The sequence below is a fragment of the Hyperolius riggenbachi genome, chromosome 9 (genome assembly GCF_040937935.1).
Source record: "Hyperolius riggenbachi isolate aHypRig1 chromosome 9, aHypRig1.pri, whole genome shotgun sequence".
Lineage (NCBI taxonomy): Eukaryota > Metazoa > Chordata > Amphibia > Anura > Hyperoliidae > Hyperolius > Hyperolius riggenbachi.
In genome coordinates, this window is record NC_090654.1 from 171,779,435 (window position 1) to 171,806,457 (window position 27,023).

Genomic DNA, 27,023 nt, shown 5'->3' on the forward strand with positions numbered 1-27,023 from the left:
CTGCACAAGGAAGAAAGAGAGAATAACTTGATTATAGTTCCTATAGAAGCATCTGACAAACTCCAGCACCAGACCCTGTCCTGTTGTCCTTGTAGGGTGCCCTTATCTGTTCTTTATTTGTGCTTTTGCCATATGTGCCATCTGGTCAGCAGCGAAAGCTTCCCAAGCTCTGGCCATGGGACCCATAACAGTCATTCTTGGCAGTCAGGAAGTGAAGGAGTAACTTTCTGACAAGCAAGGATTACTTTATGAGACCCGTGACTGAAGTTTGGGCAGAATGCACTGCCGGTGTGGTGCTGCATGTAACACAAGCTGATCTATGGGAACTACAAATCAGACTTGTATCCTGGTCTTGTTGCAACCCAGCTACATGACATGAACATGAAATCCTTTTTAGCAGAAGCTTTCATGGGGCCCTGCATGTTTTGTTTAAGTATTAAAAATAAGAACACATGTATATGGGGGGGGGGGTGTGATCAACATGTCTTACTTTAAAAAGAATGAATAAGACCTCAAAGTAAGTAGGATGAACAGCTTTCGTCCACCATCAAGTTGTAAGCCACTGAAAAAAACATTCAGCAGGAGGAAAGTCTTCAATTCCCTGCTGTGTAGTATGTTGCAGGAACAGAGACAGAGAACAAGACTGTAATGAAACACAGCTTCCCTATAAAGGGATCTGGAATACGCTTCTCATTCTCAGACTAGAGCTGCAGAATGTGTGCTTTCTTAGATGACATACCTTTCCAATGATTCGCCATGGAAATACACCTACCACCCAAATTACACATAGCTCGGTATATCAAGCAGACAAAACAGATGCCATATTAAAAATAAAAAGTGTTTTCCCCAAACACTCCATTTTACAGCTAATTTATAATATTATAATTAAAAGGAATGTCTGGAGTGATCAAACTGATTTCCATTTTCACCTGTTTATAGCATTAAGAGTGATGAAAATATTATCCCTGGTTAGATGTAGTATGTACTGTCCTTTTACATGATAAAGAAGTATGAACGTCTGTTTGTAATAATCAGAATTCGTATCTTTTTATAAAGGGGAGAGTGGAAAGGTTTTCTCATTGTGTTTCCTGCTTACACTCTGGCTGTAAGGAGAAAGAGATACAAGAAGAGTTGCATTGTTCTGACTGGCTAGTGCAGTGAACCTCAAACTAAGGCCCGTGGGCCAAATGCGGCCCCCTGAGGCTTTTTTACCTGCCCTCCACACACAAAATGTATTACTTATAGATGTGGCAGCAGTGCTGCTGTCACCACGTTTCCACATGGAAAATAGCAAAAAGTAATTTGCTGGCTTCCAATCCAATTCTGCTTTAGGTGGCACTGCTGTCCAATTGTATGGCAGGCTGTCACCTGGGTATGCTTCACTTCACTGGTGCGCAAAAACGTGGTGGTGGTGTGTGTGTGTGTGTGTGTGTGTGGGGGGGGGGGGGGGGGTTGGTGGGTTAGAGGTACTATAAAAGCAGTGTGTGCATGCGCGTTTGTAGGGGTGGATAATTTGCAGTCCTTGCAATTACTGGGGTAAGGGGATTGTTTTGGGGGACTTTTGGAAATACAGTATGTATTTTGAACACTGATTGCTTTGCATGGTGCAGGGGGGGGTTGTGTTTCAGGCGCTGCTTACACTACCTAGGTTCAATGTAATGTCTTTCTACATCATTTTAGGTATACTCTGGCCCCCCAGCAGTCTAAAGTATGTTGACCCGGCCCATGACTAAAAAAAGTTTGAGGACCCCTGTGCTAGTGAGTGTATGGCTATAGTTATAGTGAATCATTTTGGCTGTACACACTCTACAGGTAAAAGTAGTCAGTCACTGCCATTACTGATTTATTACTGCGTGGATTACATTTTTTTTCATTATTATATATAAAATGTTAACATTGCGCACACTTTAACATAATTGTGTTTTCTGTTTATCATAAAGATTGATGTTGTACACACTCAATTCTACATCAGGTGCATGTATTTCCACACAAAAAAAAACTAGTTGTGTATTCGCTTATAGGTTTTGCAAAGCTTCCTAAACATGTGGTAGTCTCACAGGAAATATCACAAACCTATTTTTTGCAGGTACGTTCATTTGATGGATTAAAGGATACCAGAACTGAACTATTTATTAAAATGGGGAGGAATAGGTATGTATTGGATGGCGTCCTCTTGCCCATTTCTCCCCCTGTTCTCCTCCGCCCCCCTCCTTTGTACTCTAAATCCTCTGCTGCACCTCAGTCCAGGTCCCTGGAGTCGGGTGGTAGTGCACAGTTGCGCGTCGCCAGGAGTGTTAGGCATGCACATAATGGCACAATGATGTAATTGTGCCATCGTGTGCATGCGCAGAGCGCTCCTGACCACTTACGCTTGGGCACTACCGGCCGACTGGGCATGAGGATGCCATCTAATACATGCCTGCCACCCCTCATTTTTAATAAACAGTTTAGCAGCTCTGGTATTCTTTAAGTACAGTAGAAACAAGAAACACTACTAGAGAGAAGGATTCTGCCTAAAATCTAGAGGTTAGTGGGGTGAAAAAAACCTAGGTAATGATATAAGGAGGATGAACAGGTGAGAGAGTGAGCTTTGTCATCTGATGCAAATGTGAATAGTGAATGGCTGTGCGAAGTCAGGTGATGTATCCACAATGGGCCATACTATGTAGCTCTATCACCTTCAGTTCCACATCAGGTCCACATTGTGCGGACACATATGATTGGTCAATTTGAATGTAATGTATGTGAAAGTTTACTGCTGCCCCACTCTGGACTATATTACTGTGAAGTTAGATGGTATTTGCAACTGCATACAGCAGAGCTTGAGAAAGGAGTTCTGCTCCAAAACATCGCATATTGCTATATGTGACTTGAAAATAAAAGAGCAAATGAAATTGATGGCGCCAGTCTTCTTTTCCTCTCTTTGAAGGTGGACAATGACAGATTACATCTTAGTGGGTTTTAAGGGTGTGTTCTGAGTCAATCAACTTTTAACAATTAATTAATAAATACCACCTTACAAATTCATGTCTTCATTCAGAAGACACTACCAGGAGCCATCCAAATATTTAAGAATTGCCAGAATACCATGCAGGCATCTTCACTTGAGGCATATAATGAAAGGCAGCATCGCCAAAACATTGTGCCTGTTTTGTACATGTATTCTGCTGCTATGAAGCATTAAAAAAAGAATAACTCTACAAGGTTGAGTCTCGATCGTACGTTTTATTGGCTGTAAGATTTCAGTTATAGGGCTGAATGGTACCCTATTAGGCAAGAGGCTCTCTGGAAACTTTGTTACAGTAGTAGTAGTGGTGGTACAACCATATAGCAAGAAAAACAATGTACTGCTATCTTTTAAGGTGAAGAGAACACAGCAGATCTTTGGCTAGATCTATGTAGATATCAGTAATCACGTGAATGAGAAGCACTGTGCTCTTTTAGATGCTGTTAAATAGTTCAGATGGCCAAAACATGTACCAGAAGCATAAATTGTCTGCACTGGTGTGGGCTGTTTACTTTTTGGAATGTCAGTAAAGATTAAAAGTATTTAAGTTAATGCACTATGTACAGAGACATTCTGGTATCTAGTCATAAAGGTTATTGTAAAACAAAGATCTAAACGGCAGGACACGCTGTATCAATCTTTGTTAATTTTTACATGTTTGGGTCTGGTGTAGATCAAAGAAAATGTCGGTCTGTGCTATTGTTTTATGATTCACGGCCAAATAACCTTTAACAATGCCTTTGGATTTGTAGGAGCATATTTTAGAATATAGCTATGTACTCAGAATGCAGGGAAATGGATCCAGCGATGTCTCCCTGACAATGATCAACTCCGCCGATCCATCCTCCTCCATCTTGTGGCCAGAAGGTATGCACAATGTTACATGACGGGCGCGATGAGACTTCAAGCAATCGCGGTACTTTGCGTGGGAGTCGTCAGGGATCAAAGATTCAATCTGCTGTGATGGTCGTTACTGCTGCACAATGTTTGTGTGATCGTGTGCCTGTACCCACGTTGCAAGATTGCAAAAATCGGCAAAAAAATCATGAGGTGGGTACGGGTCTTAAAGAGTACCCGAGGCGGGATTCTGGGAATGAAATCCCCATACAGAGGCTGGGGCTGTCTATAGAGCCCAGCCTCTGTTGCTATATAGATCGCTCCTAAGCCCCCCCTGCACCCTGTAATACCCCATAACTCACAGCCGCGCTGTGCGGGCTATGTTTACCTCTTTAATGTCAGCCTCCGCTCTCCCCCGCCTCCTGCATCGATTCGGTCCCCGCCCGCGTCCCTTCCCTCCAATCAGCGGCGAGGGAAGGGACGTGGGCAGGGACTGGAGCAATGCAGGAGGCGGGGAGCAGCGAGACTGACAGAGGAGAGGTAAACACAGCACGCTCTGACAAGCTGCGTGTCAGCAGTGCGGCTGTGTTTTATGGGGGGATTACAGAGCGCGGGGGGTTTAGCGGCGATCTATATAGCAACAGAGGCAGGGCTCTATAGCCAGACCCAGCCTCTGTATGGGGATTTTATTCTCAGAACCCCGCCTCGGGTTCTCTTTAACACGAGCAATCCTACCATTTAAGCAATCTTAAAAACCCTAGTTAATACTTGTTTACTGGCACTGCCCCTTAAGGTGGCTACACACTGGTAGATTGGTGATAGATCAGGTATACAAATAATATACAAATATTAATTGAGTCAGGGCCCTGTTCATCTCGGCACCAGTGGTTGGTGTGGGCGCTCTTAGGGCGTGAGGTCTAAGTGACCACGGGTCTTCACCAGTGAGTAACAGACTGCTTTGCTGCCTAGTGTCCACCAGGACACAACCCTAGGGAGTACCCCAGCGGTGGTGGGAAGAAACTGAGGGCAAACCCCACAGTGTGGGAAAAGGGAGAATGGAGGTTTAGGTCTTACAAGATAAACAGATGTATTGGAGGGTAGGAATGGCAGGATGGGCTAGAAGGTAAGACTGGCAGGGTGGCCTGGAAGGTAGGACTAGCAGGACGGGCTGAACGGTAGGACTGACAAGATGGACTGGAGGGTAAGGCTGACAGGAAACACTGTCAGGATGAACTGGAAGGTAGGACAGACAGGATGGACTGGCAGGAAAGACTGGAAACAGTAAATTCGGGCGCCTGAGGCTAGTGGACAAATCGGGCGCCGCCATTCACTCCTATAATAAATATCGTTTAATGGGCGCCCGATAGGAAAAAAGGGCGCCGGTGAAAAATAACGTTTTAAAAGCGGCGCCCGGAGACTTAATGTTTTATTACTGCTTCTCATGATTACACATTATTTAATGATTTATACATTTTTAAATATTATTTTTAAACGAAAAACAGTACAATATTTTTTTTCAAACATTATTTTTAAACGAAAAACAGTACATTTTTTTTTTACATTATTTTTAAACGAAAAAACCAACAGGGGGGTCTTAGGTTTAGGCACCAACAGGGGGGTCTTAGGTTTAGGCACCAACAGGGGGGGTCTTAGGTTTAGGCACCAACAGGGGGTCTTAGGTTTAGGCACCAAAAGGGGGGTCTTAGGTTTAGGCACCAACAGGGGGGTCTTAGGTTTAGGTACCAACAGGGGGGTCTTAGGTTTAGGCACCAACAGGGGGGTCTTAGGTTTAGGCACCAACAGGGGGGTCTTAGGTTTAGGCACCAACAGGGGGGTCTTAGGTTTAGGCACTAACAGGGGGGTCTAGGGGTTAGGGGTAGGTACAGGGAGGGTTACTTAGGCACCAACAGGGGGGGTCTTAGGTTTAGGCATCAACAGGGGGGTCTAGGGGTTAGGGGTAGGTACAGGGAGGGTTACTTAGTAATTTTTTTTTTTTAACGTTATTATACGTTTCAGTATTTAAACGAAAGATTAACGTTTTTACAATTGCCGATTTAATGCACATTATTTAATGATTTATAACTTTAAAAAACATTAATTTTAAACGAAATACAGTACAATACATTTTTAAACGTTATCCATGCTTATCGTTAAAAACCCGGCGCCCTTTTTTCCCAGCGCCCCTTTTTAACGTACGCGGAAAGACTGGAGAGTAGGACTGACAGGAAAGACTGGCAGGATTGACTGGAAGGTTGTTCTGACAGGACGGACTGGAAAGTGGGACTGGCAGGATGGATTGGAGGATAGGATGGACTGGAAGATGATTACTACAGCTGTGCAAAAAGTAAGATTTCCTGCATTATTTGGAAATCACTACAATAAAACTAGTACATTTCAGTTTTGTGCAGATTTACAAAATGGAGGGGAAGACTGGCCTAAGAATAGACATAGCATGAAAATTGGGTGTCAGAACTTTATCACTGATGTCCCTACAGAAAGCCATGGTTAATTCAAGCTACTTGAGCCCAACATTGATTTTGGAGCTGACCTTTATATATGCCATAAATGTTAGAGATACTAATGTAATTTAAGTTTAAGTGCCCAATGATAGTTTATTCAGCTGCTTCACAAATAGTTATAGTGTTTTCCAAGTTTTAGGCTATTTAACAAGCATTCAGAGAGTGTTAAAGTGAAATTCCAATTTTGCTTAAAAATGCTATGACATACAGTATATCAGTACTACTCAACTTACTTTTGAAATTTAACATTATGAAATATAATGTTTCCATTTCTGCTTGCAGCCAGCTGTGAGCGTCTACAATTGCCTGGAGACTCAAATAGGAAAATTCTTCCACTCATGAAGTCAGTACTACCTAGGTAAAGGCTCCAAGGTACCGGCTCCATAATGTCCTTTTTCTGCATGAGTAATCAGCTGCACATAGTAGGAAACATTGCAACTCTCATCACAAACCTGGAAAGTAGAATTTGGAAGGCATTTGCAACTTTATATAACTCTCCAAATTAGCTAAAAGTAATATGAATAATGCATTACTTCGTGCCAGTGGGATGAATATGGAAAAATGTTTTGTCTTTTTAGGCCAAGCATATATCCAGAAATACCTTTTATTAAAAAAAGCAAAATGGTACTTTTCAGTGTTTTCTCTGTATTCCTTTATATGAGTTGCTATGTATATATAAAATAACTTGGGATACCCTATACACTTAGGCTACTTGCAGACCAAGACGTTGCATTAGGTGCCACGTTAAGGTCGCATAACGTGCACCTAACGCATCGTATGGTGCTGCAAGAGAGGACGGTAGAGTGAGCCGCGTTAGGCGGCTCTATCCCTATAAGGTCTCCCAGAGTGGCGCTGATTGGCCGGCGGGACCACTCCGCATCACGTGGTCCCGCCGGCCAATCAGTGGCCGCCAGTGCAGTGAATATTAAGTAGCCATGTGCGCGGCTACTGTAGCTGGCTCTCCCCGCCTCCTCTCCGCCCCCCACTGCGCATGTGCAAACAGTCTAACGCGGCTTCCCGACAACGTGCAGCGTTACATGTAACGCAACGTGGGCTGTGTGAACAGCCCACTTGTGTTACATTGCTGTGCGTTGGGGGAGCGTTACAGGCGCACTAACGTGCACCTGTAACGTCCCTGTGTGGAAGCAGCCTAAAAGTAATCTACAACTCCTATCAGGCATTTTGCTCTCGGGAACCCTGTGTAATATAAACCACAGGTGTCGAACTGTGTTTAGGATGGACTGAGAATTGGAGAAATGTCTTCTGCTTGATGAACCACACCTTTCCTGATTCAGTCCCATTTTTTTATTTAAGTATTTTTATAGCACCAGCACTGTACAGAGTATACTGTCTTACTCTCCCTCAGAGGGGCTCACAATTAATCTAGTCCCTACCATAGTCAAATGTCTATGTATGTATCGTGTAGTGCATGTATCAAAAGTCTAGGGCCAATTTTAGGGAGAAGCCAATTAACTTATCTGTATGTTTTTGGGATGTGCCCAGAGGAAACCCATGCAGACACGGAGAGAACCTGGCTGGAATTCGAATGGGGACCAAGCACTGCAAAGCAAGAGTGCTAACCACTACACCACTGTGCCGTCCCATCAATTAATTTGAGCTGTGCCAAAAATGTGTAAGGACCTCGGCCCTCAAGAACTGGAGTTTGACATACCTGATATAAACCAAAGTATGAAAACTGAAGTAATGTTTGCCAACATCTTTGTAATGTACAGATAGTATGGTGTGCCTTCTTAAAACAGAAGGTATTTGCAATAACTCAGCTTTAAGTGAACATATGTGGCTACCCACAATGCACCGCTACAGAATATGCAAATGATATCTTTATGTACAGATGTAATGTACAGATCTAATCTTTTTTTCCTAAAAAAGGTTAAAAAGTTTACTTTTAATGTATCCTTAATGCCAGGAAACTGGCAAACAAATGGGCTTTTAGGCTTTGTTCACAATACACGCATTGCTGTGAGCATTTAGGCTGATGTTGTGCGATACGCAAAAACATCAGCAGTGCATCGATTGCACTGTCTGATGTTCTCACTATTGCCCATTGGGATTCTAGCGGGCATGACAGTCGTCAGTGACTGACAATGATGGGAATGCAAAAACAGGGATGCTGGTAACCACCTGAAAATGTGTTTGCATGTAATTGGACAGCTTGTTTTCTATCCCAAAGCACTTACATCTAGCTGAACATGTAGTTGAATCTGTTAGAGCAGGGGTCTCAAACTCGCGGTCCGAGGGCCATTTGCGGCCCTCGATGCAATATTTTGTGGCCCTCGCAGGCAAAAGCTTTCTTATAGTTCACTTCAGTGCTCCCAAGTAATCCGCCGCATCCCAGCCGCTAAACGAGGGCTGCAGAGCCCCCAAATCGCCCGGGGGGCAATCCGCCGGCATTTCCTGGAAGGGGCAGAGCTTCCAGCTGTAGCTCTGCCCCTCCTGACGTCAATCACCGCACGGATCGCCGCCTCTCCCCACCCCTCTCTGTGAAGGAAGAGTGAGAGGGGCGGGCAGAGGCGGCGATGCGCCGCGATTGTAAAATTCCTTATGCGGCCCAGCCTCTTCCTGACTTTGCCTCCTGCGGCCCCCAGGTAAATTGAGTTTGAGACCCCTGTGTTAGAGGAACCCAATAGAAATGCATGATCAAGCAATTCATGCATAAAAAACTACAAATAGGCATAGATCTGATTTTTTTATGGCATCCACACAGCAAGGATCACTCTAAAAGTACTAGAGTTTACAGTCTTGGCCTGGGTCACACACGGTCATAGCAAGATTCACTGAATGGTTAATTGATTGATTAGTTAATTAACTTTTATTGGTACAACCACAGTGTCCTGGACGTATACTTAAAAAAAATGAAAGTTGTCACTGTAAGTGCATGAAAGTAAGCGCACAACTGCTAAATGATTAAACTTTCCACAACACTTACGGTGTTCTGAGGTGACCCCGATTAAAGGAATACTGTAGGGGGGTTGGGGGAAAATGAGTTGAACTTACCCGGGGCTTCTAATCGTCCCCCGCAGACATTCTGTGCCCGCGCAGCCGCTCACCGATGCTCCGGCCCCGCCTTCGGTTCACTTCTGTAATTTCAGACTTTAAACTATGCAGCCGTGTCCTCGCTCCTGCTGTTGTCACCAGGAGCGTACTGTGCAGGCACAGACCATACTGGGCCTGTGCAGTATGCTCCTGGTGCCATCAGCAGGAGTGAGGACACGGCAACGCAGGCGCAGTGGTTTTCAGACTTTAAAGAGGAGCTGTTAGGTATAAGGTCTCAGAGAAAATAAACACATATATCAGTAGCTAAAGATTGGCTGTACTTACATTACATATGCATTTCACTGTCCACGTTTGGATTTCACAGAATTTGTATATAGTATATGCAGAGATAGATGCTCCTGACAGCTCATGGCAGGCTCCATGTTTTTCTGTCAAATGTGTCGTCATGTCCTGCCTGCTTCCTGATCACAGATAAGCTGGTACTTGAACAACACAGTGTGCAGTGAATATTAATGAGCCATGTGGCTAGGAACAATAGCTGACTCCTGCAGTGTACTCTGCCCTGAGATTTATCAGTGCTACGCGCTGGACTGATTAGAAGCTGCTGTAACGTCTCATTAGCAGCCGAGGGGAGGGCCCCAGAATGCTTTGCAGTTTAGTATGCGGCTTGCGTCCTTATGGGTCTATAACAGCCTTTAAGATAAGCACACATCAAAGGTAACTGAGATTTTTATCTTCACTAATGGCTTTTGGGCTTCCTTCTAAACTGTTTAACACAGGAGAATAGAGGTTTAAATTAGCTTCTGCAGCCTGACAGTTACTCTTTAAAGTCTGAAATTCCAGAAATGAACCGGAGGTGGGGCCAGAGCATCGGTGAGTGGCTGCGCAGGCACAGGATGTCTGCGGGGGACCATTAGAAGCCCAGGGTAAGTTCAACTCATTTTCCCCCGACCCCCCTACAGTATTCCTTTAATGATCATAACTTGCTAAACAAGAAAACTATACAATAAAAGGAGACGTCAAGAAGGTTATGTTAAATAGAATAGTAGTTTCAATATAAAATAGAAATTAGAATGATCTTTTTCTTTTCTGAAGCCATATGTTAGCACCATCGTCTCCTTTTTCCTGCTAGATAATCAGAGCATACCACTGCCTCCTGGATTTCCCTCTGAGAGGAGGCATGCCTTATATAAATTATCCTCCCTTCCGCTATTCTCTATGGTGCGAGCTGCCACCCTCCCTTCTGTTTTCCATTCTGGTAATGAGAATGGCATACAGAGATCTATTGGACAGTGGAGACAATGGTTCTCCAGACTGCCAGGGGATTGTGGTAAGGGAACATGGCTGTCTGCTATAAATAAAAGTAATGAGACAGATTCATTTTACTTATGAAAAGCTTATGTTAATTTTTATATTAGACTAAATAATAATTTTAGTTAGAGTGTGGAAAGCAATTATATGTGTTTTTGGACTTTTACTGCTGTGTTCCATATTGTAGAGATTTTAATCCACCTTCTCTCTATTGGATCTCCATGGCTTTAAAGTGAACCAACACCATTTTTAGCACCCAGGGCATCTCGATAGCACATAAAAAAATGCATGCCAATGATTTACATTTAAGGTGCGTACACACGCACTACTAAATGCAACAACGGGTCGGTCTGGCTGACCCGTCGTTGCATTTAGTAGTGCGTGTCTACACACCTTTAAAGTTTTAGTAGCCTACTGCAGCAGGCCTGCAGTCCAGCTCATCTGCAGAGATTTCAGGCAACTAAGGACTTAGTAATTGTTTTACTGTACTCATTAGCAAGAAGTAAACAATAATGTTTCATCAACAGAGGGGGTGGGTAATTAGTACAATTCCTTCAAACAGCTTATCTAGAGGGAATGTGTGAAGATAGCTTGCTGGGTGGTCTGATAGCATCTGTGACTTCTGTGAATAAGTAAGGGAAGGGGAAACATGGCAGCTCCCATAGTTATTACAAGCCAGGAGAAATTTCAGTGAAAGAAAGGGTGCTTAGTTCCCTTTAAAGAAAACCTTGCAGGTCTTGGGGCAAAATGTGAAGGACAACAATAAAAATTTGATGGGGGTTGTAACTCTGCAAAAAGATATGTTATCTACTGCTGCCTCTGCCTTTTTTAGAAAAGCTTTTCCACTTTCTGTAGGACAGGAATGATAGGAAATGTATAATGTTATATTCAGGACACACTGCCCCACACACAGAGACACAGACACAGAGACAGAAAAAGTGAATTACTCTGTCCAATATTATTTCCCCTAGTGTTTAAATAAAGGGTGGACTAACACTTATTCCTCCCCTTCCATGTGAAGCTTCTTTCTGTATTTAGAATCCAGCAGGGTTGCCAAAGCATCCCTTTAAAGAGAACCCGAGGTGGGGTTCTTCCATGGCAATCCCCATACAGAGGCTGGGTCTGCCTATAGAGCCCAGCCTCTGTTGCTATATAGCTTCCCCCAGAGACCCCCCTGCGCGCTGTCAGACCCCATAAAACACCGCCACGCTGGCGACACGCAGCGTGTCGCAGTCGGCTGTGTTTATCTCACTAATGCCAGTCTCGCCGCTCCCCCGACTCCTGAATCGCTCCGGTCCCCGCCCACGTCCCTCCCCGCTGATTGGAGGAAAAAGACGCGGGTGGGGACCGGAGCGATTCAGGAGGTGGGGGAGCAGCCGAGACTGACGTTAGTGAGGTAAACACAGCCGCATAGCTCGGCTGTGTTTTATGGGGTCTCGCAGCGTGCAGGGGGGGCTTTGGGGGAAGCTATATAGCAACAGAGGCTGGGCTCTATAGGCAGACCCAGCCTCTGTATGGGGATTGCCATGGAAGAACTCCACCTCGGGTTCTCTTTAACTACTAACATATCTAAGGTATGCAAGTTCTGGGGCTGATTACACATAATCAGTCTCTAAACTGCATATTACAAACCACAAGAACTGTATAGTTCAAATTTGTCAGTAATTAAATTGATGAGTTGGCAACATTGGAATTCTTCCCTTCAACGTGTGGCATCCCTTCTCCAACTTCATGTGCAACCCCATTCCATGTCTAATAGCCATGTACAGCAGCCCCGTTCTTCATATTCATGGTACATGGCCTATATGGCCTTTGTAGGAATATGCCCTGCTTTGCTGTATTAATTCTGTGTATTTATAGCAATCTTGAATTAGAAAGGGTTGGGAAAAAAGAAAAATACTCAGAGATTTGTCATGTTTGGCAAGATATTTATTCATGACTTCACTTCTCTGGCATCTTGTATACTCTGGACAATGCATTGTTCTTACAAAATGAATAGCATGGCAGGTTTGTCCAGTTTTTGCAAAATATGTATTATTCATACCAGCAGTCTAAAAGGTAAGAGGTTACTAGAAAATCCAAGTTATTATACCATGTCCAATTGCCATTATCAAAAAGTCCTATCGCTAGCTGCTCCAGCTATGCATACTTGTGTCAAAAGCAAAGATTTGAGATGATTACCGGTAAATACATTTGGCTATCCTGATAAAATCTCTTAAACCAAATGACATCACAAGCACATGTATATGTACTTGGCAACAAAGAAACTTGAAAAACTGACATCCACGCTTAGAAGATATTACGATGAAACAGAGCTTGAATGAATGAAAACCGCATTAAATAAAGAGACACAAAATTCAAATTTTTATCACCTTTATAATGGCTAAGGTAAAGTATAAAAAAAAAGGTTTATCTACCTTGTATAAGAGAAATACAAAACAATTGAAATTAATATGGGATTAATTTCAATATTTCAAAGCTAAAATGATATAAGAATCTTAGCTTTTTACATCATATACTGGCTGCCCTCATTCATCTAGGAACCAAAGTCACTCCTCTGGAACACAATTTTGGTCCTATCTGATCCAACTTCTTCCAAGCAACAGTCATTACAACATAATTTAAAAGCAAGTCGGCGATTTACTAATACACACCTTAGATTATTAGCAAACAAAACAAGTATTCCAGGTTTCAGGGAGAAAATGTACTCTGTGTACAGGTGTCCCCCAATGTTGGAGTCCTCCATTCCAGTTGGACGAGCCAGTAAACCTTGGCAGATGCTAGAGTTCATCTATGCCAGCTCAAATATGCCAGGTTCAAGAGTGCCTGGCCAAGGCACTCTTGTGCCCTGGCCAGCTAAACACCCAGCCGTCACCCTGATGCACTTCTAGAGATCGCTGAGCAACACTACTCCAAATCCTGGGGGAGGCTCATGACTAGAGATGGCCCAAACAGTTTGCAGTATTCTGCAAACTTATGCTATTTGCATTTGCAGCAAACAGCGAACATTTGGCGTGTTCGACCCACCCCTTATACATCATCATTGAGCAAAATTTTGACCCCTTACCTCACAGTCAACAGACACTTGGCAAATTTTGACCCCTTACCTCACAGTCAACAGACACATGGCATCCAATCAGCTAGCACCCCCTCCTGGACCCCCCACCCCACTATCAAAAAGCAGTTGTGGTGGCCATATTGGATTCATTCTCTGCTGGCTGCTGACTGTTAGTGAGAGCAGGGTCAGACTTGCTGCAGATAGGTAGGGAAAGCATTAGCTAGGCCTGTGTTCTTGTTCCTCACTTGCTGTGAAAGCACCCCCAACAGCCCTTTTGAGGGCTAGCACATCATTCTCCTGTGCTTTTTTTGAGCGTGACACTCCACAGCCCACTGACACCCAGAGCTATGTGCACACTACTGTTGTTGCTACATTAAGTTGCATGCACAGTACCACTCCTGTGCATTATTATTTCACTGTATTCTGATAGTACTATTGCATTACCCTGTGTGTGACACTCCACAGCCCACTGACAGCCAGAGCTGTGCATAATGTGATTTCTGCCCATTAGGAATTACAACCTGATTTTGCATCAACTCCGTCATTTTTGGTGGAACTGGATCCCCCTCTGGCATGCCACAGTCCAGGTGTTAGACCCCTTGAAACAACTTTTTCATCACGTTTGTGACCAGAAACAGTCTTTGTAGGTTTTAAAATTCAGCATGCCCATTGAAGTCTATGGAGATTCGCCTGTTCGCCAACATTTGCAGAAGTTCATATTCGACATTCGCGAACTGAAAATTTTATGTTTGCAACATCTCTACTCATCACTGCTCATGTGCTAAACTGCATGTGCATAGCATTGACTGTTTCATTGTGTGTTGTATGTCTGTCTTCATTGTTAACTTCTTATTGTCAATTTCTGTCTTGCTCTCTAGCAATTGCCATGTAACTACAGGTCCTTTTAAAAAAAATAGCATATTGTGATAAAGTTCATTATTTTCTGTAATGTACTGATAAACATTAGACTTTCATATATTTTAGATTCATTACACCACAACTGAAGTAGTTCAAGCCTTTTATTGTTTTAATATTGATGATTTTGGCATACAGCTCATGAAAACCCAAAATTCCTATCTCAAAAAATTAGCATATCATGAAAAGGTTCTCTAAATGAGCTATTAACCTAATCGTCTGAATGAACTAATTAACTCCAAACATCTGCAAAAGATTCCTGAGGCTTTTAAAAACTCCCAGCCTGGTTCATTACTCAAAACCGCAATCATGGGTAAGACTGCCGACCTGAAGGCCATCATTGACACCCTCAAGCAAGAGGGTAAGACACAAAGAAATTTCTGAACGAATAGGCTGTTCCCAGAGTGCTGTATCAAGGCACCTTAGTGGGAAGTCTGTGGGAAGGAAAAAGTGTGACAGAAAACGCTGCACAACGAGAAGAGGTGGCCAGACCGTGAGGAAGATTGTGGAGAAGGATTGATTCCAGACCTTGGAAGCAGTGGACTGAGTCTGGAGTAGACACATCCAGAGCTACTGTGTACAGGCGTGTGCAGGAAATGGGCTACAGGTGCCGCATTCCCCAGGTCAAGCCACTTTTGAACCAGAAACAACGGCAGAAGCACCTGACCTGGGCTACAGAGAAGCAGCACTGGACTGTTGCTCAACTTTTGCATGTCATTCAGAAATCAAGGTGCCAGAGTCTGGAGGAAGACTGGGGAGAGGGAAATGCCAAAATGCCTGAAGTCCAGTGTCAAGTACCCACAGTCAGTGATGGTCTGGGGTGCCATGTCAGCTGCTGGTGTTGGTCCACTGTGTTCTATCAAGGGCAGGGTCAATGCAGCTAGCTATCAGGAGATTTTGAAGCACTTCATGCTTCCATCTGCTGAAAAGCTGTATGGAGATGAAGATTTCATTTTTCAGCACAACCTGGCACCTGCTCACAGTGCCAAAACCACTGGTAAATGGTTTACTGACCATGGTATTACTGTGCTCAATTGGCCTGCCAACTCTCCTGACCTGAACCCCATAGAGAATCTGTGGGATATTGCGAATAGAAGGTTGAGAGACGCAAGACCCAACACTCTGGATGAGCTTAAGGCCGCTATCGAAGCATCCTGGGCCTCCATAACATCTGAGCAATGCCACAGGCTGATTGCCTCCATGCCACGCCGCATTAAAGCAGTCATTTCTGCAAAAGGATTCCCGACCGAGTATTGAGTGCATAACTGAACATAATTATTTGAAAGTTGACTTTTTTGTGTTAAAAACACTTTTCTTTTATTGGTCGGATGAAATGTGCAAATTTTTTGAGATAGGAATTTTGGGTTTTCATGAGCTGTATGCCAAAATCATCAATATTAAAACAATAAAAGGCTTGAACTACTTCAGTTGTGGTGTAATGAATCTAAAATATATGAAAGTCTAATGTTTATCAGTACATTACAGAAAATAATGAACTTTATCACAATATGCTCATTTTTTGAAAAGGACCTGTATGTAACTATGTGAACCACAAACAATTCTGGGTATGATATCAGTCGCACTTGGTGAACACCAAAGATTCTGATTCTAATTCTGACTCTAGAGTAGCTGGGCACTTCCTGTTCACATATCGCTTCTGCACAAGCCATTTGAAAACATAACAAAATGTTACAAAAAGTTGCACTTACATCTCAGCCTACAGATGCTAAAACTTCAAAAATTACTAAAATATAAAATGATCTTTGCTTGCAACCATAGCAACAATGCACTGTTTGGCAAACAGGAACTCCCAGATTTCTCATCTTCCTGTTTATGTCTCTGGATTAATGCTTCTTTGTAATGTACACACTGATTTGGATGGGACTGATTTTACGTCATGAAAGAGCTACATATTAAAGCCATAGTTCCAGATTTTTTATTGCTAATAAAATGAATGGCTTTAGTTCTGCTAAATGTATGAAGACCTTGAAAGACATTATGAAATATTTGGCAGTGTTAACTTCTTAAATTCTTCACTGACAGATCTTTCCCAGTCTTCTCTCAAACTGGAAGCTCGGTCACACAACACATTGGGAAATACTAGAGAAAGAGTGGATCAGCTCCTGCAAGTTACTAATCTCCTCCATGTTCATGCTTTAACTCACATCTTATTTAACTTTTTCGTCCAAGTCTGCCACACTATCACTAAATGAAATGGGATACACCTCTACCCTAGTGTACACCTAACTGGCAGAGCTTCCTCTCAGGCTGAGATAAGGCAGGAGAATTAGAGAACTATAAATTAGGGTGAAAATTCACTGCGATCCCTTGGACCTCCCATAACAATGCATGCACATAGAGGTCTTTGCTCGAAATATGTATTTTTGTCCGGCCAAGCACGTTGAAGTTATCTAGTTATTGTCACACACAGAAGGGTGGGGGGGAGTGTTACAGAGAAGAACAATTTACTGTGCTTTACAAAGTCTTTCTTTTTGAACTAAGCCGACTAACCCAGAAGGCTACCTTATTGAGACCTTTTGTGAGTGATATTCTGTACATCATCATTTAATCTTCAGGGACTAAACAAGAGTCCATTCATCTATCAACTGAAGCACGGGATAAAGACTTTGCCTGATCATTCATACAAGTCGGCTGGCATCAGTATTTTAGAAAAGCCTCTTTTGACAGCTTAGCAGCTGCGAAGAGTGCTGGCCAAGTTCTTGATCCCACAAAAATTACAGTTAAAAATGCACAGTGCCCTGGATTTCAGCACATCTTTAGATGCAATAAGCACCCTATTGTAAGTACTCTGTGTGCCGACAAAAGGTTTTCACAGCACCCTGTAAAAAACGTGTAAAGTTTTCATGAAAGGAAATGAAGAGGTTGGCATGACATTTATTCCAGTTACATTTTATTTGTACTTTCACGTAAAGCTCTTAACTAAAATCAGACTTAAAGGGACATTGGTAACAATCTGAATTTCCATTCAACTGCAATTGAACTAAACTTTCCCAAAAAATGTAAAAGTTGGTTTTGTGTGTTAATAAACATGCTTACTCTGCTGTTAATGAGCCAACTTTCAATTAAAAGGTACCTGTTAAAAAATATTTCCCAACAAACTAGCACTAAAATCAGATATTCCTTCAACCAGTGTTAAAAAACCGAAAACAAATATAGGTTACTTGCTGCAATGTAAGGTCTCTTTTGCATAGGAATAGTTGTGGCAAGGGCTGGACTTATTTTCTTGTTTGCGGTCTTTGTTATAGAGTCCTGCACAGAGAGTGCATGGGAGGGTGGAGCAATTTCCACTCCTTTATATAGTTATCTAGAACTCTGTCAAGGATATTCCGCTCTGCCCATTGTCTTGAATGACTTATAATATGACACATTTTCCATTTATATGGAAACATAGCAGATGAATATGGAAAAACCTGCAAATCTGTTATCTTCTCCTTGGATATCTTGTAGCTTGAATTTTAGTTTTATAACATTTGTTCAGCTTTTAATTTTTAACTAAGAGCAATGTTTTCAGTCAGGGAGAATGGTTTAGTTTGTATTTATATTTCCCTACATTAGCAGACGCAACATATAACTTGCCAGGTTAAAAGAAGTCTTATCATTGCCTGAGGTCAGTACTGATAACAGACACTCATTCACTTATTAAAAATACAAAGGCTGCCATCTTCATTCTCCAATAGTTAATGCCAGTTGCCTGAAATCTATACTGACGCTTGTCTCTCTTAAGCAACATACTCACCAGAGGATGGATCGGGGAACCCACGGCAACACTACCCGACAAAACAAGTGTTCCCCAATCCATCAGGGGATTAAGGATACAAGCGGCTGCCGCTTGTATCCTTAATCCCCTGATGAAGCTAGTTTGCGAAACCGGTTGGGAAGGAGACAGGTGGCACCTTTATACTGTCCTTTACAGCTGACCCATACACGCGTGCTTTCTCGGGGTTCCCATTGCATGGGCCCCGTATGAAAGTTTTGTTTTTATGCTAGTTTTTATGCTGTTTTTACTATGAAAACTTTATATTAAACGGTTTACACTTAGAGTTGCCGTTTGTTTGTTTTTTATGATGTTTACTACTGATATCCATTCGTGAGATGAATCATTGCTGAATTGGTGGATCCTGGACAGACGGTTGCTTCCTGATGTCCTACCAAATCGTTGATACAACCTTATAATGTGGGTTGTCACCAGCTGGAAGGCCTCTTTCCTTTTTCTGGGTATCAATGAATGCAGAGCTGTGCCGTGACCCCAATATTTATTGTGGTGGAGATTTGCCTACTCTTATTCTTTGTTGAAGACTCGTCTTCTGTTTTTGGACTCTGCGCTGATCATTTATAATTTACCTGTTTGTGAACTCTGGACATTGTTCTTCTCTCAGCAGTGGCCACTTTGTTTCCTTGGATCTGATACACATATGCAAACTTGTTTATCTATTACATAGTTTTTTTGCCGTGCCCTAACCTAACACTATTCTCACACAGAACCTTCCCTATCGATGCCTAACAGTAACTGATCCCCCCTGGTAGTGCCTAATACTAAGGATCCTAAGGATCCCCCCCCCCCCAGTGGTGCTTAACACTAAGGATCCTCAAAGTGGTGGATAACACTACAAATCCCCTAGTGAGCTTATTTAAAATAATATGTTTTCATTTCAACTTATTTGCATGAGTCTATGAATGTTTAAAATTGTCCAGAAACTGAAAAAGTATTTTCTTCTAGCCATGGCAACAGTAAACTTTAGACTAAAGATTTCCAGGGCCAGATTTAAGCCAGGGCCACGCAGGCCATGGCCTAGGGCCCCACATGATCAAGGGTGGGTGGGCAGCAGGCTATACTAGGGGGAAGGGTCACTTGGCCAGATATAATGGATGGAGGGGGTCATCAGGCTATCTATACGGAAGGGGACAGAGGGTTATCTGGCTTCCTATACTAGAGGGAAGGGCTCATCGGGATACCTATACTGGAGGTAGGGGAGGGGGGGGGGTCATTAGGCTATCTGAACTGAAGGGGGGCGGCTGATGATAGTGGCCTTGGGCGGTAAATAGAACAAATCTGGCGCTGAAAATTGCCCAGCATGAATAATTAGTTGCACAAAGCAGGTAGTATTCTAATGTCTTACACATCTGGAGAAATCATGCTTATGTGCTGGCTCCTTCTTAACCTATGTTACCTCCCAGAAGGCACAGCAAGAGCCTGTGCTGCTGTGATGATGCAGTGCACCACTTCTAGGAGACTCCAATGTCCAGGCCAGATGAGTGAGAAGGACTATGGGGGTCACGTTGTGGGGAAGACAGTTATTTGATTAAAAGAGATAAAAGGTGTGGTGGCCAAAGTTTATAAAATCTTGATATGTCCCTTCTGAATTGACCTTCTTTAGTTCCTGAAATTCTTATATTAAAAACAATGGTGCATGAGCCAGCCTGGGGCCCCGGGAACTCTCACTGCCCGGGGCCCCAGAACCAGCATCTAACACCATATGTGAGCGCAGCCAAACCCTTGGAGCTGCCACCCCCAAGGCCTGTCTCCTACTGCTCTAAAACTTACCAAACACACAAATGGAGAAACTCACTCCCAAACAGTTCTCTGCTGCTTTATAAAGCCTGCAGGCTGCTTATAAGCCAATGAGAGGTGCACACATATAATACACCTAGCTTGCAGTGAAAATTTTAATTTTATTGTAGTATCCCATGCAGTTTAGTTAGGAGGGGGGCAGATGAGAGGGAATATCCTGCACGCTGGTGCCCCCTGTTGGTCATATAGCCATTGTCTATATGCAACTGAAGCCCTCTCCAACTGACTGGCTGACTTGCTCAGCTTCTGCTTGATTAATCACTGCAAGGTAGGTGTATTATATGTGTGCACTTCTCATTGGCTTATAAGCAGCCTGCAGGCTTTATAAAGCAGCAGAGAACTGTTTGGGAGTGAGTTTCTCCATTTGTTTGTTTGAAATTCTTATATTATTAAACTGTATATATATCACAGCATGCACTTTAATACTAACACTATCCACCTATCAGCTACAATAACCATTTAGGAGAAGCAGTAAAGATGCACTTGCAATGGAGGCAGCAATATTGGGCTTTTAAGAAATACTGACACAAGTGTTTTGAAGACATATTCTGAAACAGAACTCTACTCATTACTGTTAAGTTGTGGAGTACAGCAAGGAAAAAAAATTATCAAGGTTAACTGTTGGCCACCATTCATCCTGCTATAGGGTTTCTGACCCTAATATAATCAAAATCATTAAAACGAAAGAGACTTTACAACTTTGATGCGATGTAAGGGATTGCTCCTCTCGGCCGCAGTATGGTCTGAGATGGAGACAGAGGTAGAGTAAGCTGACAATTAGGCAGGGATTTATGTAAAAAAGAATAATATGTGGATGCTGACCCAGCCTGGGATTGAACCCTGGTCTCTCACGTCAGAGACAGTGCTCTTGCCACTGTGTTATAGCTGAGACACTATCAGGATGTTTTGCTGCTTATTATTGGTTACCAGTTGAGAGAGCAATCAGCTGACATGGGTGGCAATACATGTGTATTGCCACCCATGTCAGCTGATCTCTCGCTCAGCTGATATTTAAACTAGATTAATGCCTGCGTGTGATTGGCTGTTGTGTGCATGTGCCGGCGACTGATTGGTTGCCTGATATATTTAAGGTTACTAAGTGCACTGTGACTTTGCCCGTGTTAGTGTATGCTTCTGCTTACTGCTGGGTGCTTTTTGAAAACTTGTGGATTGCTTTTCTGGACTTTGACTTACTGCTTGTTACTGGACTCTGCCAGTTTGCTGCCTGCCCTGACCAACTGCCTGTTATTGGATTCTGCCTGTTTGCTGCCTGAACTGATCTATTGCTTGTTACTGGACTCTGCCTGTTTGCTGCCTGCCTTGACCATTGGATTGCCTGACCTTGATATTTCTGCCTAGCCCTTCTGTGCCATGACATTTATATAGTACTCATGTGTTGTGGACTTTATCTCATCCTGCCCTGGTACCTGCATACCAATATGCTACTGTTTCTTGACTTCCGTGTTATCAACATCTCCTGCTATCTTCTGGATTGCTGTTCAGGTGACAATTACCAGTTCTACTCATATACTATCTGTGCCTTGTTACCTGTCTGTTATGTAGAAGGAAACAGGATGGCGTGGCACTTCTCCTTTAAGGGGTGCGTTGCTTCCAGTCTTGGTGCGAGCGAGGCGTGCCCAAGGTGGTCAATATGATGGCTGACAGGCTATACTTTCATATGCTTGTAGACAGTTGCTTATACAAGACGTGTGCTCCGCTCCACAACTTGGAAAGAAGAGGTTTGAACATTATACATATAGAGACAGATAGCGTGCATCTTCCGTCTTAAGCATGCAGATTTATTGTCAGTGTTGTACATCAAAATTGAATTCTGTGCATTGCATATTCCATAACTGCATACAGAGTTTGTCAAGTATTGCGCATATATAGTACCTTGCGGTTCCTTGTGAGGGCCTGTCAGCGTGGGAGGTGGGAGTGAGGGACTGATGTGGGCCTTGCTAGGCCCACATCAGTCCCTCACTCCCACCTCCCACGCTGACAGGCCCTCACAAGGAACCGCAAGGTACTATATATGCGCAATACTTGACAAACTCTGTATGCAGTTATGGAATATGCAATGCACAGAATTCAATTTTGATGTACAACACTGACAATAAATCTGCATGCTTAAGACGGAAGATGCACGCTATCTGTCTCTATATGTACCTTGTTACCTGTCTTGCAGAGGATTGCTGGTACATATTCAGGCCTCACATTATATGCAAAATCTACTTACAAAGAGTCAGTATGTGTGGTTAGGTCACACTTTGGAAGTGTTAGCTAGTCGGACCGATTTGCATACAGTGTGTACCTGAATCCTTTATCAGCGAGTCCTGACATGCGCTTTTACAGACACCATGAACTTATTGTCAATTTCATTTGGGGACAGCTCAGCTGAAATGCGATACAATTAATCAGTTACAACTTACTATTTCAGAAGCCCTTGAAACACCTTCAGCCTCATGTTTTAAATTAATTATTCAAAATGGCAAAATGTCTTTGGCTAATGGTGAGTAGGAAGGGATTGTAAAAGGATTTCTCATGCTGGTGATATCAGCAATTGGATAGGTTGATACAGATACAATATTTACATGGCATGAATTGTACTCCCCTCAAACTGCACAAGATGAATGATTCCAGAACTAAATATTGTCCTAGAGATCATACTGGAGTAGATAGTTATATTGTTATGTTCTGAAACTGCTCAGTCCTGAAGACCTTCTGGTGTGGGATTTTATGGATCCTAGATAAGGCATTTTTACTAACTACATTAACTTGGGATATGGACACATCTCAGTATCATTATGCGCAAATACTTGTTAAATTGTACGCCCTCTCTTAAGGTGTGTACACATGGCTGATTTGTTTAAACGACGGGTCGTCAGATCCGCCATGCGGATCAGTCAAAACCAGCCTTATCAGCCTGTCGACACTGTACACACGAGGAAACTGTCGGCAGAACGTCCGCCCCGGGGGCGGGTCTGACGACCCATCGTTTAAACAAATCAGCCATATGTATGTAGCTTTACTTTCAGGTCTGCATGATTTAAAGCAATAAAACAAGCTCTACCTCATTACAGGCAGACGTATCTTTACAGAAGTTGCCACAGAAATTTGGCCTTACAGAGTCGACATGGATGAAGCATGAAGAACTGCACTCCAATAGTCTGGACTAAGGTGTGAGGGAGGATTAGTTGCCCACTTGGGTGAAGGAGGGATGTGGTGGTCTCTTTCGCCTTCTTTTCCTCTTTACTTCAATTTCTCCCTTGTGGAAATGAGCTACATTTAAAGTGTATCGGAGGCGACATGTGACATAATGAGATAAACATTTGTATGTACAGTACAAAACATTAATGACCAGGCTGTTTATCTTTTTTAATTGTGCTTCCTGAAAGAGTTGATTTTCAGGCAAGCAAGTGACAGCTTCTGTCTTGTCGGTACCATGTCTGGAATATAGTAAACCTCAAAGATAAGCAAATTACAGCCATACAACTTTTCCTGGCAGAATACAACTTCTGGGGGCAGGGAAGAGATAGACAAAGACAAACGAGATTTGAGTCCTATGGGAGAAAAGGGCTACAGAAATGTTATTGCTTATTGTTATGTATTTTAACTCTGGGACTTAATGTATTTTAACAATGGACTGCCATTGAACAGAGACAATAAACCAATAATAATCTACTTTGTAAATGTTTAAATATAAAATAACACCATGGGATATCTAAAAAAAAGTCATTTTTAGTAGTAGGAGTATAAATACAATTGTTTATCTCATTATTATTATTATTATTATTTAGTATTTATATAGCACCAACATCTTCCGCACAGAGTATTTTCCTTTGTTGCTGTCACTTACAGTAAATAGTAGAAATCTGACATTACTGACAGATTTTGGACTAGCCCATCTTCTTATGGGGGGTTCTCAGGGTTTTCTTTATTTTTAAAAGCACTTAGTGAATAGCAGTTTCTCCGTCCAACTGCCAAACAAATGTATGGGGAGCAGGGAGGTTGATCAGCATCTTTGTATAAATCTTTTTTCAGGGAATGTCATTGTCTTTATAATGCAAAAAGGCCATGCTGAGAATCCCCCATGAAGAGATGGACTAACCCAAAACCTGTCGGTAATGTCAGATGTAAGTGACAGCAACATAGGAGAAAAGAAATGTATGGCTCATTTTACTCTGGAAGAAATGTACTTCTTATTTGTATGTGTTTTAAAAAAGGTAAGATTTTCGTGGCAGTTCCTCTTTAAGCTTAACTGCATTCTTACAAACTGAAGTTGAGATATTTAAAGAATATCATCAATTATTATTAAGACAGGTTTCGTTCGAGGAACATTTAGAAGGTCTTAGACGAAGGATAAAATATTGTGGTATCCTCTACTAGTCAAATATTTATATTCATCACTGATAGCTTATATCTCTGTATATTGATTGTTATGGCATTTAATATACCTGCCAATGTATGGCTTTTGTAACTGCATCCGATACTTTGGCAATCTTCTTTCTCTGCTGTATAATAATAGTTTGTTCAAGCAATAAAGCCCAATAAATGTAACTATTAAAAAAGTAAGTCCTCGCAATGAAGACTGACAAAAATAAGTCATGCTATCTGTGATATCTATTGAGCTAGTATCCACTGTATATACTGTATACTGTTAGCACAACATTCAGAATTAAACCAACATGCTCTTGTTTGTGGATTTCCTTTTCACTCAAATGGAGGTTGCAACTGGCAATAAAATCAGGAGCAGTTATGCTGACAGACATTAAGCAACTTAAAGCCTCATACACACGGGGTACGGCCGTCGCCGCAACCACGTGGCACGCGCTTGTTGCGGCGACGGTTCGCCCGTGTGTATAACGTGCGCGCCCCGAACCGTCGCACGTCGGAGCTGTCACCAGGCGATTGACATGTTCAATCGCCGGCTACAGCCGTCGCCGCAACCTCGCCGGAACTGTCGCTAGCCCCGCATGTGTATGCGGGCTAGCGACAGCTACCCACACACAGTACACGGAGCATCCGGCGGGGGGAAGGAACCTCGGCGACAGCTTCCGCCGCATCGCTAATCCCTCTGCTGCCGTGTGTATGCAGAGGGACTTGGCGACGAGCTGTCGCCGAACTGTCTCCGAACTGTCGCGCACACGCGCACACGTGCAGCGACAGCTACAATTGTCCCCCCGTGAGTACTTAGCTTAAGAGGAGCTAGCCAGGGCTGTCGTATCCAAGTTGCCAAAGGCACAGTTTCCCATCCTATTCATTCCATACTCATCAATCATCTACAAATTCTGTTTATTCCTTTAACTATTAATAAGCTAAATGATAAGCATTTTCCAGCTAAGGTTTTACTATATGTAAGTGCTGTACAATTATCATCTTTGTAAACACAGCTCATTGCCCATTTTGTTCCAAGATTCTAGTACAAAGTTTTGACATTGCCAGCTAAAGCTCTAACTTTACTGCCATGTTAGGAACTGCAAAAATTATATATATATATATATATATATATATATATATATATATATATATATATATATATATATCTATATATATCTATATATATATATATATAGTGGAGGAAATAATTATTTGACCCCTCACTGATTTTGTAAGTTTGTCCAATAACAAAGAAATAAAAAGTCTCAGAACAGTATCATTTTAATGGTAGGTTTATTTTAACAGTGGCAGATAGCACATCAAAAGCACATCAAAAGGAAAATCGAAAAAAAATCCTTAAATAAAAGATAGCAACTGATTTGCATTTCATTGAGTGAAATACGTTTTTGAACCCTCTAACAATAAAAGACTTAATACTTAGTGGAAAAACCCTTGTTTGCAAGCACAGAGGTCAAACGTTTCTTGTAATTGATGACCAAGTTTGCACACATTTTAGGAGGAATGTTGGTCCACTCCTCTTTGCAGATCATCTCTAAATCCCTAATGTTTCGAGGCTGTCTCTGTGCAACTCTGAGCTTGAGCTCCCTCCATAGGTTTTCTATTGGATTAAGGTCCGGAGACTGACTAGGCCACTCCATGACCTTAATGTGCTTCTTCTTGAGCCACTCCTTTGTTGCCCTAGCTGTATGTTTTGGGTCATGCTGGAACATCCATCCACGACCCATTTTCAGTTTCCTGGCAGAGGGAAGGAGGTTGTCGTTCAGGATTTCACGATACATGGCTCCATCCATTTTCCCGTTAATGCGATTAAGTTGTCCTGTGCCCTTAGCAGAAAAACACCCCCAAAGCAAAATGTTTCCACCCCCATGCTTGACGGTGGGGACGGTGTTTTGGGGGTCATAGGCAGCATTTTTCTTCCTCCAAACACAGCGAGTTGAGTTAATGCCAAAGAGCTCTATTTTGGTCTCATCAGACCACAGCACCTTCTCCCAGTCACTCACAGAATCATTCAGGTGTTCATTGGCAAACTTCAGACGGGCCTGCACATGTGCCTTCTTAAACAGGGGGACCTTGCGAGCCCTGCAGGATTTTAATCCATTGCGGTGTAATGTGTTTCCAATGGTTTTCTTGGTGACTGTGGTCCCTGCTAATTTGAGGTCATTTACTAACTCCTCCCGTGTAGTTCTAGGATGCTTTTTCACCTTTCTCAGAACCATTGACACCCCACGAGGTGAGATCTTGCGTGGAGCCCCAGAGCGAGGTCGATTGATGGTCATTTTGTGCTCCTTCCATTTTCGAACAATCGCACCAACAGTTGTCACCTTCTCTCCCAGCTTCTTGCTAATGGTTTTGTAGCCCATTTCAGCCTTGTAC

The 27,023-nt window shown here is 42.7% G+C and overlaps 1 protein-coding gene across 22 annotated transcripts in view; it reads right to left on the bottom strand.

Moving 5' to 3' along the window:
• ERC2 (ELKS/RAB6-interacting/CAST family member 2) overlaps positions 1-27,023 on the bottom strand; it is a 1,931,514-nt gene that overhangs the window by 687,002 nt on the left and 1,217,489 nt on the right. The window contains exon 19 of one of the 22 annotated variants that reach the window (XM_068253693.1): positions 6,632-6,815. The exons of the other annotated variants lie outside the window; for them this stretch is intronic. Coding sequence (XP_068109794.1) covers positions 6,773-6,815 — 43 coding nt within the window. The 3' untranslated portion in view covers positions 6,632-6,772. Of the gene's footprint in view, positions 1-6,631; positions 6,816-27,023 lie in introns of those variants that run through there. 22 annotated transcript variants of the gene reach the window in all.